Source organism: Lepidochelys olivacea, assembly GCF_965140295.1.
Source record: "Lepidochelys olivacea isolate rLepOli2 genome assembly, chromosome: 19".
Classification (NCBI taxonomy): Eukaryota; Metazoa; Chordata; order Testudines; family Cheloniidae; genus Lepidochelys; species Lepidochelys olivacea.
The window spans coordinates 15303336-15320636 of NC_140429.1; the positions used below are offsets into that span (position 1 = coordinate 15303336).

Below are 17301 nucleotides of genomic sequence, written 5' to 3' on the forward strand. Positions count from 1 at the left end.
AAACTGCAATACCCACCTGGTAAAGTGAAGAAACAGATTGACAGAGCAAGAAGGGTACCCAGAAATCACCTACTACAAGACAGGACCCACAAAGAAAGTAACAAAGCCACTAGCTATTACCTCCAGCCCCCAACTAAAACCTTTCCAGCGCATCATCAAGATCTACAACCTATCCTGAAGGATGACCCTTCACTCTCACAGACCTTGGGAGACAGGCCAGTCCTTGCTTACAAACAGCCCCCCAACCTGAAGGAAATACTCACCAGAAACTACACACTACTCAACAAAAACACCAGCCCAGGGACCAAACCTTGCTACAAACCCTGGTGCCAACTCTGTCCACATATCTATTCAAGGGACACCATCATAGGAACTAACGACATCAGCCACAACATCCGGGGCTCGTTCACCTGCACATCTACAAATGTGATATATGCCAACACTGCCCCTCTGCCATGTACATTGGCCAAACCGGACAGTCTCTACGCAAAAGAATAAATGGACACAAATCTGACATCAGGAATCATAACATTCAAAAACCAGTCGGAGAACACTTCAATCTCTCTGGTCACTCAGTAACAGACCTCAAAGTGGTAATTCTTCAACAAAAAAACTTAAAAAACAGACTCCAACGTGAAGCTGCAGAACTAGAATTAATTTGCAAACTAGATACCATCAGATTAGGCCTGAATAAAGACTGGAGTGGTTGGGTCATTACAAAACCTAAACTTAATTTCCCCAATACTAATTTCTCCCTACTGTTACTCACACCTTCTTGTCAACTGTCTGTAATGGGCCACTCTCTTACCACTTCAAAAGTTATTTCTCCTCCCTTGGTATCCTGCTGTTAATTGATTTATCTTGTTAGACTGACCTAACACTTGGTAAAGCAACCCACATCATTTCATGTATTTATACCTGCTCCTGTATCTTTTACTTCATACATCTGATGAAGTGGGTTCTAGCCCACGAAATCTTATGCCCAAATAAATTTGTTAGTCTCTAAGGTGCCACAAGAAATCCTAGGAGTTTTTTTGCTGATACAGACTAACATGGCTACCACTGAAAGATTTTACTATGTGGTTCAGAGAAAGACATTCTTATCCAAGTGGAACCCAGTCTGCAAAGCCAGTATGGGGGCAGAGAGGAGCACAGTGCCCGAAAATCCAATAAGGCATCTCTGACAAGGAGGTGGAAGAGAAAGAGGTTGAGTGATGCATACATCTGTAGGGCTGCCCACCTGAAGAGCATGCCTCCTTTAGCCAAGCTTGCAGCTGCCAGTGCTGGGAACAAAATTAACTGCACTTTCCCATGGTAATTAGTGAAGAGGTTCCCTGAGAGAGACATCCCATGGGAGTCAAGTAACTGAAAATGATCTCACTGAGTTCCCACTCCCCTGGGAAGAATCTCCTTGATTGTTCAGCTTCTTCTGGATACAAGGGGCATATATGAAAATTCCCCATCCTGCACACCCCAGGAGAGAGAAGATCTCTCTGCCAGTGGTGTGGCTCTCATTTTCTATGTGCACAGTGGCTAGCTGAGCAGGAATTCTGGGAGAAAGTGAGCCAATGGCTTTCTTGACTACTGGTAAATCTAGGAAATTTATGCTTTAATAGTACTCCCTCCCAAACCAGTTCCTATGAAGGTCATTTTTCATCTGAAGTGGCATCTGATGAACACATATGATGGGAAGGTCTGATAGCTACTTAGAATCCTAGAATCTCAGGGTTGGAAGGGACCTCAGGAGGTCCTCTAGTGCAACCCCCTGCTCAAAGCAGGACCAATCCCCAACTAAATCATCCCAGCCAGGGCTTTGTCAAGCCTGACCTTAAAAATATCTAAGGAAGGAGATTCCACCACCTCCCTAGGTAACGCACTCCAGTGTTTCACCACCCTCTTAGTGAAAAAGTTTTTTCCTAATATCCAACCTAAATCTCCCCCACTGCAACTTGAGACCATTACTCCTTGTTCTGTCATCAGCTACCACTGAGAACAGTCTAGATACATCCTCTTTCAAACCCCCTTTCAGGTAGTTGAAAGCAGCTATCAAATCCCCTCTCATTCTTCTCTTCCGCAGACTAAACAATCCCAGTTCTCTCAGCTTCTCCTCATAAGTCATGTGTTCCAGTCCCCTAATCATTTTTGTTGCCCTCCGCCGGACTTTTTCCAACTTTTCCACATCCTTCTTGTAGTGTGGGGCCCAAAACTGGACACAGTACTCCAGATGAGGCCTCACCAATGTTGAATAGAGGGTAACGATCACGTCTCTCGATCTGCTGGCAATGCCCCTACTTATACAGCCCAAAATGCCATTGGCCTTCTTGGCAACAAGGGCACATCGTTGACTCATATCCAGCTTCTCGTCCATTGGAACCCCTAGGTCCTTTTCTGAAGAACTGCTGCCGAGCCATTCGGTCCCTAGTCTGTAGCGGTGCATGGGATTCTTCCGTCCCAAGTGCAGGACTCTGCACTTGTCCTTGTTGAACCTCATCAGATTTCTTTTGGCCCAATCCTCTAATTTGTCTAGGGCCCTCTCTATCCTATCCCTACCCTCCAGCGTATCTACCACTCCTCCTAGTTTAGTGTCATCTGCAAACTTGCTGAGGGTGCAATCCTCACCATCCTCCAGATCATTTATGAAGATATTGAACAAAACCAGCCCCAGGACCGACCCCTGGGGCACTCCACTTGATACCGGCTGCCAACTAGACATGGAGCCTTTGATCACTACCTGTTGAGCCCGACAATCTAGCCAACTTTCTATCCACCTTATAGTCCATTCATCCAGCCCATACTTCTTTAACTTGCTGGCAAGAATACTGTGGGAGACCGTGTCAAAAGCTTTGCTAAAGTCAAGGAACAACACGTCCACTGCTTTCCCCATATCATCCACAGAGCCAGTTATCTCGTCATAGAAGGCAATTAGATTAGTCAGGCATGACTTGCCCTTGGTGAATCCATGCTGACTGTTCCTGATCACTTTCCTCTCCTCTAAGTGTTTCAGAATTGATTCCTTGAGGACCTGCTCCATGATTTTTCCAGGGACTGAGGTGAGGCTGACTGGCCTGTAGTTCCCAGGATCATCCTCCTTCCTTTTTTTAAAGATGGCCACTACCTTAGCCTTTTTCCAGTCGTCCGGGACCTCCCGCGATCACAATGAGTTTTCAAAGATAATGGCCAATGGCTCTGCAATCACATCTGCCAACTCCTTTAGCACCCTCGGATGCAACGCATCCGGCCCCACTGACTTGTGCACGTCCAGCTTTTCTAAATAGTCCCTAACCATATCCCTAAGTTGGACAGACTTTTAGGGCCAGAGGGGCCCATTATAATTCTCTAGTCTGAGCCCTGGTGCATTGAGTCCAGGCTTGTCGTATAAATGACAGGTTTAGGATGGTTTTATCTCCTTGAGCAAGGCAGAGGGCCTGGCTGAGGCTTGCTCAATTTGGGGTTGGAGTGAGAAGAGATGGCTCATTCAGAATGCCTGGCTTGGGTAAGAGGGAATCAACAGACAGGGAGTGCAAGACAACAGCTTCTGTATCCTGGTTTTGGGTAGTGGGGAGATCTGAGACAGAAGCAGCTATCCCAACACTGACTTTGCTGAACCAGTCAAGTCACTTCCCACTTCAGGCAAGAAACTTTTTGCTGGGTTTCTCCTCAGTGCATGGTGAGGGGACTCAGGTGTTAATCTGATGGCACTGTTTTATTCAAGAGCCAGCCAGAGAGGTACTGAGGTGGTGAATTCAAGGTGCTCCAGAGCTGTGCAAGGGAGGGCACAGGCCTCTGGAGCAGCAAAGTGACAGTTGCAGCCATGCTGCTCTAACTGTTCCTGGAAGCAGCACTTGGGGATTGTGTCACCTGCAGGGTCTCCAGGCTGCTCGGAATGGGGGAACTGCTGGAATGAAAGCTATTCCCAGCAGAAGGGCGATGAAAAGAAAACTCTCTGAGAAACAGCCAGCTATGACTCTTACCAAGGGAGACACTGAACTTGGGCTAGTGGGTGATATACAGTGGTTGTCCACTAGAGGGCACCTACATCCTGTTTAAAAAGAAAAGGAGTTTTCAAACCAAAATGCCTTGCAAACTGCAAGGAAGGGCAGGATTACCCAGCAGTAACGCCATACCAGCTGATTAACACTTCTCATTGGTGATCTTTTTGTACAATCTATTGCAGAGCCCTGAAGCGTGCCACTAACTGCAGCAGAACACATGGCATTAAAACCCATTAACTCAGATTAAGGTAGGGTGTGAATTTCAAGCAAAATATCTACTCCTGACTAACTCTCTGTGTAGATACCCTTATTCTGGAATAAAAGCATCCAAACAGGGATTTAATCTGGGTAGTTTATCAGGAATAACTCTAAATGAAGAAAAACCCTAAGGATTCAACAACTTTCTAAGCACCTGTTTTCCCCAACCCTGCAAAGGAGAGATCACCCATGCATTACATGTCTACATTATAGCCTCTCATTATGTGCTACAAGAATTTAAATAGCAAAGTTTCCACCAAGAGCCACAACATTTAAGACTTCAAAATTTGACCCCTGTCTCTCCTACATATCTGCAAGAATCAATATGTTCTGCAATGGAATTTGAGAGGTTAGAAGAAAAAAAATATTTTGTGCAACCTAAGGCAACAGCAGAAACACTACTGGAGAGAGACTGTATGTATACTGAACTAAAATCCATGGAGGGTAGCGTTACAATAATATATTTATCTTGCCTATGCAAATTTTGTACTTTCGAGTTGTGATATAATCATCTCACTCAGGGTCTCCCTCTTGCAGTCTCTCTTTGTAGGCTATTTCAAGAACTGCTTATCTGCAGTTCGCGGTACTTGGTACTGCCCAAATAACTCTCAGGATTACAATGCCAGAAAGAACCAACTTGGTTAAATATAAACCATATTTCACAGCTATGATATAATCAGACAACTGAAAGAACTGGGATGAATCTTCCTGGTTTGTACAGCACTCAGTAATAGAGAATACATCACTTCCCAGTTAAAAGACCATAGCCATGAAATGGCTAAGGGCATGTCTACACTACAAACTTAAGTCGACCCATGTTAGGTCCACGTACAGCCACCGCAGCAATTACTTAACTTTCTTCTTTTGGTGGTGCATGTCCTCACCACGAGCGCTTCCGCTGACTTAAGAGAGGCAGTGCGGGGGGCTGAGAGCCAAGGCTCTTAGCTCTGTGAAGCTCCCCACTGGGAACTCGGCAGCCCCTGTGGCTCTTGGCTCCCTGCTGGGAACACAGCAGCTGTCTGGGCTCCGAGCTGGGAGCTCTATGCCAGGAGCCCAGGCAGCAGCTGGGCTCCCAGTAGGGAGCTGGGAGCTTCGGTGCACCTGGGCTACTGGCCAGGAGCTGGGACCCTGGCCAGCAGCGAGCAGCTGGGCTCTCACTGGAGCCCTCCACCTGCCCCAGGGTGACAGCCCAAACTGTGAGTGGCTTTCTTGTCAATTTCATGGCTCCATACCTCTTGAGGAGGTGGAGTTACTAGGTTGGTGTAGTAGGACACTTACATCAGCAGGAGTCAGGCTATAGTGTAGACACTGACATAATTAGGTCGACCTACCTTACTTCGACCCAACTCTGTACTGAAGACCAGGGCTAAATAAAGGACAAATCTGGAACAACTTGTACACCATTTAACCAATAGGACTGCTGATTCTAAATAAAATCAAACCTCAACCTTATCTACCACCATCTCATTGTGGTCCTGAAACAAAGTTGCTTGCAAGAACTTGACTTTTCTTCAAGTTGATACATTGGTAGAACTTTATTCTACACCAGGTTTCTTCGATCCCTCTTTTGCAAACTGATTAGGAACAGGTGGTTTAATAATCCCTTATAACTGGCCCAGCTGTCTTTTAAATCTTCACTGAGTGAGAGTTCCTTCCTCTCCCCATCAGAAACTAGTTCCAATATTAAGCTCTAAAGGGGATGAGACCAGACTCTGCACTAAGTCAAGATGATGAATCTAGTGTTATCAGATGATGATTAAAACATCCCCAAACTCAAAGTGAACTGGGCATTCACGAACATGACGAGAGCTTTCACTATAGCGTGAAATCCCAAAGCCCCATTCTGCACTCATTGCACGATAGACTTGTGGAAGAAGCTCACTTAATTAACACCCAAATTGAGTTTGCATTAAAAAAAAAAATCAAACCAAATTAAAAAAATCTAAATGGCTAACAAACAAACGTTATTGAGAACAGCCATAGGCAGGGAGAGCAATTATCTGCAAGGGAACTGCTCTTAAATCTGCCCTTGCGTCAGACTCTGTTTCTAGACAGTCGATCTTTAGCTCCTATTTTAATGTTTTGTACTGATTTTACTGTGGGACATTTAGCTTCAGTCTGATGAGCACCCAACTATACAAAATAAAATCTACAAACTTTCCAAATATATTCAACCCCTGAAAAGCTCCAGGTTACACCAACTCCTCTCTCTCACATCAAAACTCACCTTCAGGGCTACTGTATCATAACCCCACTGCACCCAAAATCTTACATTCTACACTGATATGCCATTAAATACTGAATACAATGCTCATGTAGACCAGGAATGTGCTACACGCTGATACACACAAACTAAATTACAAGTAGGAGATATGCATGATAGACTCGTGGAAGGTGGTCACTTAATTTCAACACCCTGGTGTTGAAAGGTGCCTGTAATGGGAGATCTGTTCTAAATATTTAGGAGATTTGCCAATCTGGATGTGTGTTCATATGAAGAGTCAAAAACAAGGTAATAACCTGAATATTGAATAATTTCCTATTTTGTACAACACATTATAATGAAAAACCAGTTAGTTACCAGTCCCCCTGAATCACTCTAGAGGAGTGAATTCTCTCATGTGGGAAGGCAGTGCTTACAAGCCCATCATTCACATATGAACACATGCATTAGTTTAGTATATTATTATGAATTTTAGTCCAACAATTTTCTATATATTTTTGTACATTCAATGTCTACAACTCATTTCATTTCAATCTTTTCTAAGAACAATTTAAAAAGGCTAGTTGTTTTTAATGACATTTCTTACAAATTATTTAAGTCCTGGTTGGCCAGGGATGTCTTCATATAGCAATATACTAAACTCAACGTCCAACTATGAATTTTCTTTTGATAGGCCACATCAATGTGAAATTTTCATCAACTGAACAGCTACACCTAACACAGCATAAAACTAATGCTGCTCTGGAAATTGCTACGTTTGGTATAAACTATCAGATTGCCTTAACCTACTAATTCCTTATTCAAAAATCTTTAACCTACAGGTTAAAGGATAGCTTAAAACATCTAAAAAGGTTATGGGTCAAGCCTACCTGCTCTTTTTTTTTTTTTTTAAATAAATAATGCTGGACACTTTTATTGTGCTTTTCTTCCATGCACTCAAAATGCTTTAGGAAGGGAGTTGAGTATTACCCACAGTTTAGAGACAGGAAACTGGGACACCGAAACTTGCATAAAATGAGCGTGAATCACTGGAAAAGCCAGGATTAGAACCCAGCTCTTTCAACTCTCCGTTCAGAGTTCTGTCTGGTGTGTGAAAGTAGCAGGTCTGCCATAAAAATACCAGGTGTGGATGATTCCCAGAGTGTGCTTATCTTACCTAAATAATTAAACAGTAGTTTAATTCTCAGCATGGAGAAAGAGCTCACCAGTAATTATTTCCATGTTGGGATAATATTCCTTACCCAGGTTTAAGCTTGAAGAGGATCCATGTGAAGATAAGGAAGGTGGGGGAGTCTGCGAATGGCCAGGTCCTTGACTAGGAAGAGGCATACCAACAGGCCCAGGAGAGGAGGAAAATCCAAGGCCATTATAAAAACTGTGTCCAATAGGCGTCAAACTGCTGGATGTCCTCTTGTACAGGTCACTGCTCCCTGTAAGGGAGTCTCGGCGGGAGCCACTGCCAGTGTTAGAGTTTGCAACTGAAATGGGAGAGAATAAAACTAAATGAAATTTACAAACCATTCAGGGTGATGGGAGTGTTGAGAAGTATGTAATAAACAGAAAAATGCACCTGTGTCCACTTTAACTGCTTGGCACAGGACTCCTCTTTTCATAAGTTAATGGGAATTGTGTATATGCACCTCCTGGCACAATCAGTCCCTAGAACTGTTTCCATCAATGCAAAGAGGCTGCTTGGCCCAATGCCAAGTTTGTTTAATAGAATTTGTTGATCTAATATCTCTAATACACTACCCATGAAAAAGGATTTTACAGAAAAACACTGACAGCTCTTGGAATTAGTAGGGGCCCAACAATGTAGCTTGTTCAGCCTCAGGTGATGAGGGTTTGTGTCACCCTTGACTGAGTCTATTCGGACCATCAGGCATGGATGGGCTGTGGATGGAAACATTGTTCAGCCACGGGAGAGGTCAGCCTCATGGGCAACAGGATGATGAAGAACTTCCCCGAAAGAGCATTACAGTATTAACACAGGAATTGCCAGATTGGATCAGATCAAGCCTCCATCTAGCTCAAATTCCTTTCTCAGAGCGAACAATACCAGATGCTTTGGAGGAAGGTAAAAGAACCCTGTAAAGACACAATTAGAACCTGTCTAATAAGGGAAATTTCTATCTAGCCCATGGCAGTCAGTTGGCATAAGCCCTAAAAAAGAAGGGTTGTATCAGCCTGGGCCTTCTCTAATTGATACTCAACAAGCACATTCAGCTTGTTCCGAGCTGTTCCATCTCCAACAGACCAGCTAACATGCCTACCTGCAGTTCCAAAACCTCCCAGAGCAGATCCCAGCGTGGCACCGAGAGAGCTGCTGCTTCCAAAGCCAAGGGAAGTGTTGGCAGCCTGGGCGGAGCCCTGAGAAAAGAGTGAGCTGCTCTGGGAATTGCTGCTCAGAGAGTTGTTGCCATAAAATGAGCTGGATGCCAGGTTGTTGGTGGGCTGCTGCTGGGGTTGGGGTTGAGGCTGCTGAGTTCCTAGAGGGCGAAATGGTCCATTTGTTGTTCCTGCCAGACCACCAGCTGCACCATTGGCTGAAGCTGCAGCTGCTGCAACCGCTGTAGAAAAGCAATTAAACAATATAGTCTAAAACAATCCATGTTGGGACTTAGAACTAGCAGGTATCATTTATTTACTACTGATTTTATTTACTACTCTTCCCTCTGGGTGATACTCTCTCCTATGCAGGGAGTTGTCATAAAACATACACATTTTCCACTTAAGCAGCACGCAGTGCTGCACAGGCCTTGTGTTGATCTTCTGTCTCTTGTTACACAGCTATGGTTTGAGATCACTTCAGTTGTGCTACGAACACTGAATGTTTCTTTTTTCCAGATAGTTTGTCAGTGTCTTGCTCATTTGCTGGCCTGCAACAGTATCCCCTCATAGGTCTGTGACACCTGGTCACTGTATTTGGGTGTCTCTCTTTTTCAAGATAATCACCATTTGTGGAGGATTAAGCAAACGGTAGCCAAAGCAAACCCAATCTGCTTCCAAGCTAAATTTTAAAGGGACAACTGTAGCTTGAATTAAATTTAAATTCTGTAAAAACTGACGGCCAATAGACATATGTCCACCTAATTAAAAACATCCAATAAAAACAAATAATATTCCCCTGACATGCGTGAAACCCCAAACATGTAGTACTAAGGATCTGACAATCAAAATGATTTTGATTTTTAATTATCTAAGGTATTAAGTAACATTAGCCAACGTTGTTAACACAACATTAATGCTGAGAGTTTCCTTTAGAAATGAGTTATTTTATGATTAGGGAACGTTTCCTTCCACTCTTCGATCATTTAAAGCTGTATGAAGAGATCTGGCTCAAACCTCCCCATAACACCTCCCAAAATATCCTAATAAAAAACCCCCAAACACAGTAATCCAAAAAATAACCCTGGGAAATTTCAGTTAAAAAAGGTGACTGAGCATGGTAAATTATTATAATGGAAACTGTTTCAAAATCTTCATTTTAGTAGGTGCCCCCAGGTACTGCTGATATCAGAATTTTGCAAAGTGGTGCCAAAGGCTATTCTATGCTCACTCTTCAGTTACGTATTTTGAGGCTCAGCCCACAGAGTACAGAGAAAGTTCTCAGCAGCAATCCCTGTAATGGATCTCAGTGAGGGCAAGTGTGTCATCATTGCCAGAACATCTTCAGCAGAGTGCACAATCATCATTCACAGAATTGTCCCCGTCTTCCACATGGACGGGACAGATTTTCACATGTTTCTAGCTATCTGGAACTTACCTGCTTGCGCTGCTGAGGAACTGATGATGACAGGAGCAGGGGCTACCAAACGCACAGGGGCCCCCAAGCCATTCCTAGCCCCTGCATTCACCACCAGGGCACCCGTTTGGTCATAGTATGCTGCAGGAGCCAGCATAGGATAACCTAAGAATACAGAGACAAATTAACATATGCAACTAAGCCATCTACCACCAGGAGCTACTGACATTTCAGATTATTTCAAGAGAAGCTCTGATTACAGCTACAGGACATTTTCAAATGTAAATAGGTGAAAAATTGCATAAATTCTGCTTCTGCATGTGTACACTGTTCCACAGTTCAGACTAAGGGGGCGTAAATAGCTGTGTGCACTGAAGTGCTGAGCTGTAACTCCTCCATGTGGATGCTGCACGTGCAAACTCAAACGTGCTGAGTTCACACTAAAGGAGTCCTACCAGCACAACTTATTTCCCTTCCCTTACAGGAATAAGCTATACACGTGTAAGGTGCCTTTGATACCACACCACCGGTGTCCATACTGGTGAGGGCGGGGGCAGCTATACCACTTTACTACACCATTTGTGCACACACACGAACACGCCATTATAAAGCTTGGCTGACGCAGAACATCCCAACATCTGATCACGAAGAGGGGCTGCTGATACACATTGTCAATCACTGCCCTCCCAAAGTCAAGGGCCAGATTGTCAAGAAAGGGCAACTCCCATTTAGATGCCTCACCCAAGTAACTAGATTTTCAGAAGTGCTTAACATTTCTCAATGGAGGCTGAGCCCTTTTGAAAATTTGGCCCAAGTAGTATTAATAATGCCCAATTTGAGGCTACCTATAAATCAAACACACCTTGCAACATGCATGTTCCCTTTCACTCTATAATCAAAATAAAGCCTTCTACAGTTACACTCAAAGTCATATGAAGGCCTATACCCATATGGAATTCCCAAGCAAGAGACTTCAGGCTGACAAGTTATAGAACATTCACTTAACCTAACTCTGACCAACCAGACATACTTATATCCCTTTAGCATGCCAATAATGGCCTGTATACTTTACAATACTGCAGTTTATAGGACAAGAGAGTTTGTAACAGTCTTGTGGGTCACAGCTAATGTTATGGGAGCTCATCTTCTGCAGACCTTGGTGTTCTGGACAGCGAGGCTGCCTGCATGTGCCCCCACAGGAACAACTATTGGGAAGTGATGATGTAGGTTGCTGAGGAAGAAAGATGTCAGCCTACCCAGGCTCCACAAAAGACCCAATACAGTGGAAGACTAAATTCTCAGCTGATCGTGACCATCTTCCTCATTGGCTTCCATGGTACAAACAGAAACAGTTGTGACAAACCACATTAGACAACTTAATTCATTGTAATTATTATATTTAAAACCTCTAGCGTCTACATAAAATCGTGGGCGTATTATATGAGGGTGAAATCCTAGCTCCATTACAGTCGATGGGGGTTTTGCTACTCACTTTATTGTGGCCAGGATTTCACCCAATGCAAAGATCCATAAAGATACAATAGATACCCAAAACTTGAAATTTCAACAGAAGTCATTAATTCCTTCAAACAGCCAAGCTACCGAACGTATTCTCTTCTGACTTTATCCTAAGAGTAAGAGTATTTAACCTGTATCCTAAGAGTAAGTGAAGCAGGACAGGAGATAACATTTCTTTTCACCTTTGACAAAGGGATTTAAACCATCAGAAAGCATGGCTGGTTCAAAGAATATTAGTAATAGTTTATCTAGTGTGCTCCTTTGTTTAATGGGCATTGACAGAGTCCATACCTGGCATCCCTGCTGCCAGACCTTGTCCAAAAGCAAGAGCAGAGTTTACTGCTGCAGCTGCCACGAGTGGATCAGTCTGCTGTCCCTGCTGGTTCTGATTTGGAGTCAAAGGACGCTGACTGGCTCCTCCACGGAGAACCTGAGTGAAAAACAGGATCGTTAACTAGTCTGTCTGCTTTGAAACTAGTGTATAAGTCAAAATAACTGAAAACATTTCTACAACTTTCATGAACAATCTATTTAAGAAGTTTATGCAGTGTTGTTTTGGCCATGAATACAGCCCAGGATATTAGAGAAGCAAGGTGGGTGAGGTAATGTCTTTTATTGGACCAACTTCTGTTGGTGAGAGAGACAAGCTTTCAATGAAGCTTTCAGGTCACCTGAAGAAGAGTCCTGTGTAAACTGAAAAGCTTGCCTCTCTCACCAACAGAAGTTGGTTCCATAAAAGATTATCTCACCCACCTTGTCTCTCTAGTTAAGTGTACAGCTTCCTATGCACTATGACAGGGATTCTCAAACTTAATTGTACCACGACCCCTTTCCGACAACAAAAATTACTTCACAACCCCAGGATGGTGGACTGAAGCCTGAACCCGCTGAGCCTCACGGCCCAGGACGGGGGGCCAAAGTCCGAGCCCCATCACCCCGTGCGGGGGAAGTGGGTGGGGAGGAGAAGCCAAAGGGCTTCAGCCCCAGGCAGGAGGCCTGTAACCCTTTCAGCCCCAGGTGGTGGGGCTCGGGCTTCAGCTCTGGGCCCCAACAAGTCTAAGCCAGCCCTGGTGACCCCACTAAAATGGTGTCGCGATCCACTTTGGGGTCCTGACCCACAGTTTGAGAACCGCTGTGCTATGACAAATGTGTGACAATTAGCGTAGTTTTTCTTCTCTCTATTCTTAGTGGACTATGCTCTCAGTTACAAAGTCTTATACACACTGAAGTATTAAACTCAGAAGACCTGATGTCAAAATGGGTACAAATGCTTTCATGATACCTAAAGATGCCCCTGTCAAGTTTACTGGACCTGACCTGGGAAAATTTCACCCACTAACCTTTTCATTCCTGTTTCCATACATCTCTAACTTACACCATTGTAAACAAATCTTTAAGAAACAGTCACTGCTCCTGGAAAAAGATGGTTATTGGTATTTGCCCTTTGAAAATAACACATCTGGCTACTGATGTGCACAGAGACGACACTTAAAGCTTACCAACTTGAGCAGAAATGAAGAAACACTCAGTTTAGTTCTCATAGGCTAGTGAGACATGGTGGCTTGGCTTGAGTTTTTCCAAGCTGTAGACCCATCTGTGAAACAGTGACCCCTTCAATAACAAGATCACACAATGACTTTTACATGTAGCCCTTGCAGTTAAAGTGTGTGATGCACTAACTGCTCTGCGGTTTATCCAGGAAAGCCTGCTACTTCCAGTGATTATGAAAAGGTGTGCACCCACTTGTGAGTTCAGCCTATTAAAAGCTGTCACGTGGTGCCACGCACGTTAGACATTTTACAACAACAGATCACACAGAAAGGTGTCTCCTGCCCGCCTCCCTCAAAGTTATTAGAAGCAAATATTTATTTGGCGCACCAAAAGAGAGAAGAGTGTAGTTAACAGATTTTCACAAACACTCAACTCACCTCCAGTCTAAGTGGTTTCAACAGCTGCAGTGAACTGATGAGCACACACAATGCTGGTGCAATATACTGAACATTCATAATGAAGGACATGTCACAGCAAGTGAAATATTGGTGTTTTTATGAATCTGCCATCCTCTTTGGGATGTCCCAAGCAAGAAAGAGAAAGTATCCATATACATCATTCTAGCAGGTTTCCAAAAGTGCTGGCTCAGCTCTCTGACGTTCTCATTACCAAACAGCGTTCTCAGTGAGGGCAAGTGGATCATCATCGCCACACTTTTGGAAACCACTAAAGCACAGGGGAATCAGGGCAAAACTGGTATTTTTAAATGAAAAGCTAGGTTTCCCAAACGAGTTCTGAAAAAATCACAGCAACACGTGAGCAGCACTTCTTCAAAGTGCGCATCTGGGAGGATTTCCCTCAGAAATGCAGGGTGTGTCTCATGGGGGAAGAAAGGTTTGCGTTTAAAATATATACACACATTTTTAAGTCTAAAGCACTTTGGCCACTTTTGGGGCTGTAAAAATAATGACAGATACTACAGGTTATATCTATGATACATGGTTTTTGAACCAGACAATAACCACTCCAAAAGCCATTTCACATATACCTGATTTACAGGGTGCAGGACCCTACTCTGAATGCCAAGCCTAAAGTGGCAAGTCTGTCACACTTCGTTTCTTCTGCTTTACCAGTGCCTGCATTTCTTGGTGTAAGTGTGGAAGCTCAATTCAACCGCGCATGTTGGTGACTTGCCAGGTGCAGACGTTTGAAGATTGACTTTGTCGTCAGGAAGCAAAAATTGCCCTTCTCATAACTGGTCCAGAATCAATGGAGTGAAAGAGTATTGCTTTATTTTATCTGGAAGGGCTTTAAGATGGTACAAAGCATTTGTTTCTGGTTCTAGCAGTTCTAAAGACAGCAGCTGCTAAGTCCAGATGCTAGCTATATAGTGGAGAAGATGGCATGTAGATTCATAGATATTTAGGCCAGAAGGGACCATTATGATCATCTAGTCTGACCTCCTGCACAACGCAGGCCACAGAATTTCACCCACCACTCCTAAAAAAGACCTCACACCTATATCTATGCTATTGAAGTCCTCAAATTGTAGTTTGAAGACCTCAAGGAGCAGAGAATCCTCCAGCAAGTGACCCGTGCCCCATGCTACAGAGGAAGGCGAAAAACCCCCAGGGCCTTCCAATCTGCCCTGGAGGAAAATTCCTTCCCGACCCCAAATATGGCGATCAGCTAAACCCTGAGCATATGGGCAAGATTCATCAGCCAGATACTACAGAAAATTCTTTCCCGGGTAACTTGGATCTTACCCCATCTAAAAACCCATCACAGGCCACTGGGCCTATTTACCATGAATATTTAATTACCAAAACCATGTTATCCCATCATACCATCTCCTCCATAAACTTATCGAGTTTAATCTTAAAGCAAGATAGATCTTTTGCCCCCACTACTTCCCTCGGAAGGCTATTCCAAAACTTCACTCCTCTGATGGTTAGAAACCTTCGTCTAATTTCTAATCTAAATTTCCTAGTGGCCAGTTTATATCCATTTGTTCTTGTGTCCACATTGGTACTGAGTTTAAATAATTCCTCTCCCTCTCTGGTATTTATCCCTCTGATATATTTATAGAGAGCAATCATATCTCCCCTCAACCTTCTTTTAGTTAGGCTAAACAAGCCAAGCTCCCTGAGTCTCCTTTCATAAGACAAGTTTTCCATTCCTCGGATCATCCTGGTAGCCCTTCTCTGTACCTGTTCCAGTTTGAATTCATCCTTCTTAAACATGGGAGACCAGAACTGCACACAGTATTCCAGGTGAGGTCTCACCAGTGCCTTATATAACGGTACTAAAACCTCCTTATCCCTACTGGAAATACCTCTCCTGATGCATCCCAAGACGACATTAGCTTTTTTCACAGCCATATCACATTGGCAGCTCATAGTCATCCTATGATCAACCAATACTCCAAGGTCCTTTTCCTCCTCCGTTACTTCTAGTTGATGCGTCCCTAGCTTATAACTAAAATTCTTGTTATTAATCCCTAAATGCATGACCTTACACTTCTCACTATTAAATTACATCCTATTCCTATTACTCCAGTTTACAAGGTCATCCAGATCCTCCTGTAGGGTATCCCTGTCCTTCTCTAAATTAGCAATACCTCCCAGCTTTGTATCATCTGCAAACTTTATTAGCACACTCCCACTTTTTGTGCCCAGGTCAGTAATAAAAAGATTAAATAAGATTGGTCCCAAAACTGATCCTTGAGGAACTCCACTGGTAACCTCCCTCCAACTTGACAGTTCACCTTTCAGTAGGACCCGTTGTAGTCTCTCCTTTAACCAATTCCCTATCCACCTTTCAATTTTCCTATTGATGCCCATCTTATCCAATTTAACTAATAATTCCCCATGTGGCACAGTATCAAACGCCTTACTAAAATCTAAGTAAATTAGATCCACTGCGTTTCCTTTATCTAAAAAATCTGTTACTCTCTCAAAGAAGGAGATCAGGTTGGTTTGGCACGATCTACCTTTTGTAAAACCATGTTGTATTTTGTCCCATTTACCATTGACTTCAATGTCCTTAACTACCTTCTCCTTCAAAAATTTTTCCAAGACCTTGCATACTACAGATGTCAAACTAACAGGCCTATAATTACTTGGATCACTTTTTTTCCCTTTCTTAAAAATAGGAACTATGTTAGCAATTCTCCAATCATACGGTACAACCCGAGTTTACAGATTCATTAAAAATTCTTGCTAATGGGCTTGCAATTTCTTGTGCCAATTCTTTTAATATTCTTGGATGAAGATTATCTGGGCCCCCCGATTTAGTCCCATTAAGCTGTTTGAGTTTCGCTTCTACCTCAGATATGGTGATGTCTACCTCCATATCCTCATTCCCATTTATAGAATCATAGAATATCATAGAATATCAGGGTTGGAAGGGACCCCAGAAGGTCATCTAGTCCAACCCCCTGCTCAAAGCAGGACCAATTCCCAGTTAAATCATCCCAGCCAGGGCTTTGTCAAGCCTGACCTTAAAAACCTCTAAGGAAGGAGATTCTACCACCTCCCTAGGTAACGCATTCCAGTGTTTCACCACCCTCTTAGTGAAAAAGTTTTTCCTAATATCCAATCTAAACCTCCCCCACTGCAACTTGAGACCATTACTCCTCGTTCTGTCATCTGCTACCATTGAGGACAGTCTAGAGCCATCCTCTTTGGAACCCCCTTTCAGGTAGTTGAAAGCAGCTATCAAATCCCCCCTCATTCTTCTCTTCTGCAGGCTAAACAATCCCAGCTCCCTCAGCCTCTCCTCATAACTCATGTGTTCCAGTCCCCTAATCATTTTTGTTGCCCTTCGCTGGACTCTCTCCAATTTATCCACATCCTTCTTGAAGTGTGGGGCCCAAAACTGGACACAGTACTCCAGATGAGGCCTCACCAATGTCGAATAGAGGGGAACGATCACGTCCCTCGATCTGCTCGCTATGCCCCTACTTATACATCCCAAAATGCCATTGGCCTTCTTGGCAACAAGGGCACACTGCTGACTCATATCCAGCTTCTCGTCCACTGTCACCCCTAGGTCCTTTTCTGCAGAACTGC

At 43.6% G+C, this 17301-nt stretch overlaps 1 protein-coding gene across 7 annotated transcripts in view; it reads right to left on the minus strand.

Annotated features, from left to right (window-relative positions):
• The window catches only part of PUM1 (pumilio RNA binding family member 1), a 134380-nt gene that overhangs the window by 16611 nt on the left and 100468 nt on the right, over positions 1–17301 (minus strand). For all 7 annotated transcript variants that reach the window (XM_084652398.1, XM_084652402.1, XM_084652401.1 and 4 more), the window contains 4 exons: positions 12029–12167; positions 10241–10384; positions 8748–9044; positions 7716–7952 (listed from right to left, as the gene is read on the minus strand). In XM_084652398.1, the coding sequence (XP_084508524.1) occupies positions 7716–7952; positions 8748–9044; positions 10241–10384; positions 12029–12167 (817 nt within the window). The remainder of the gene's footprint in view (positions 1–7715; positions 7953–8747; positions 9045–10240; positions 10385–12028; positions 12168–17301) is intronic.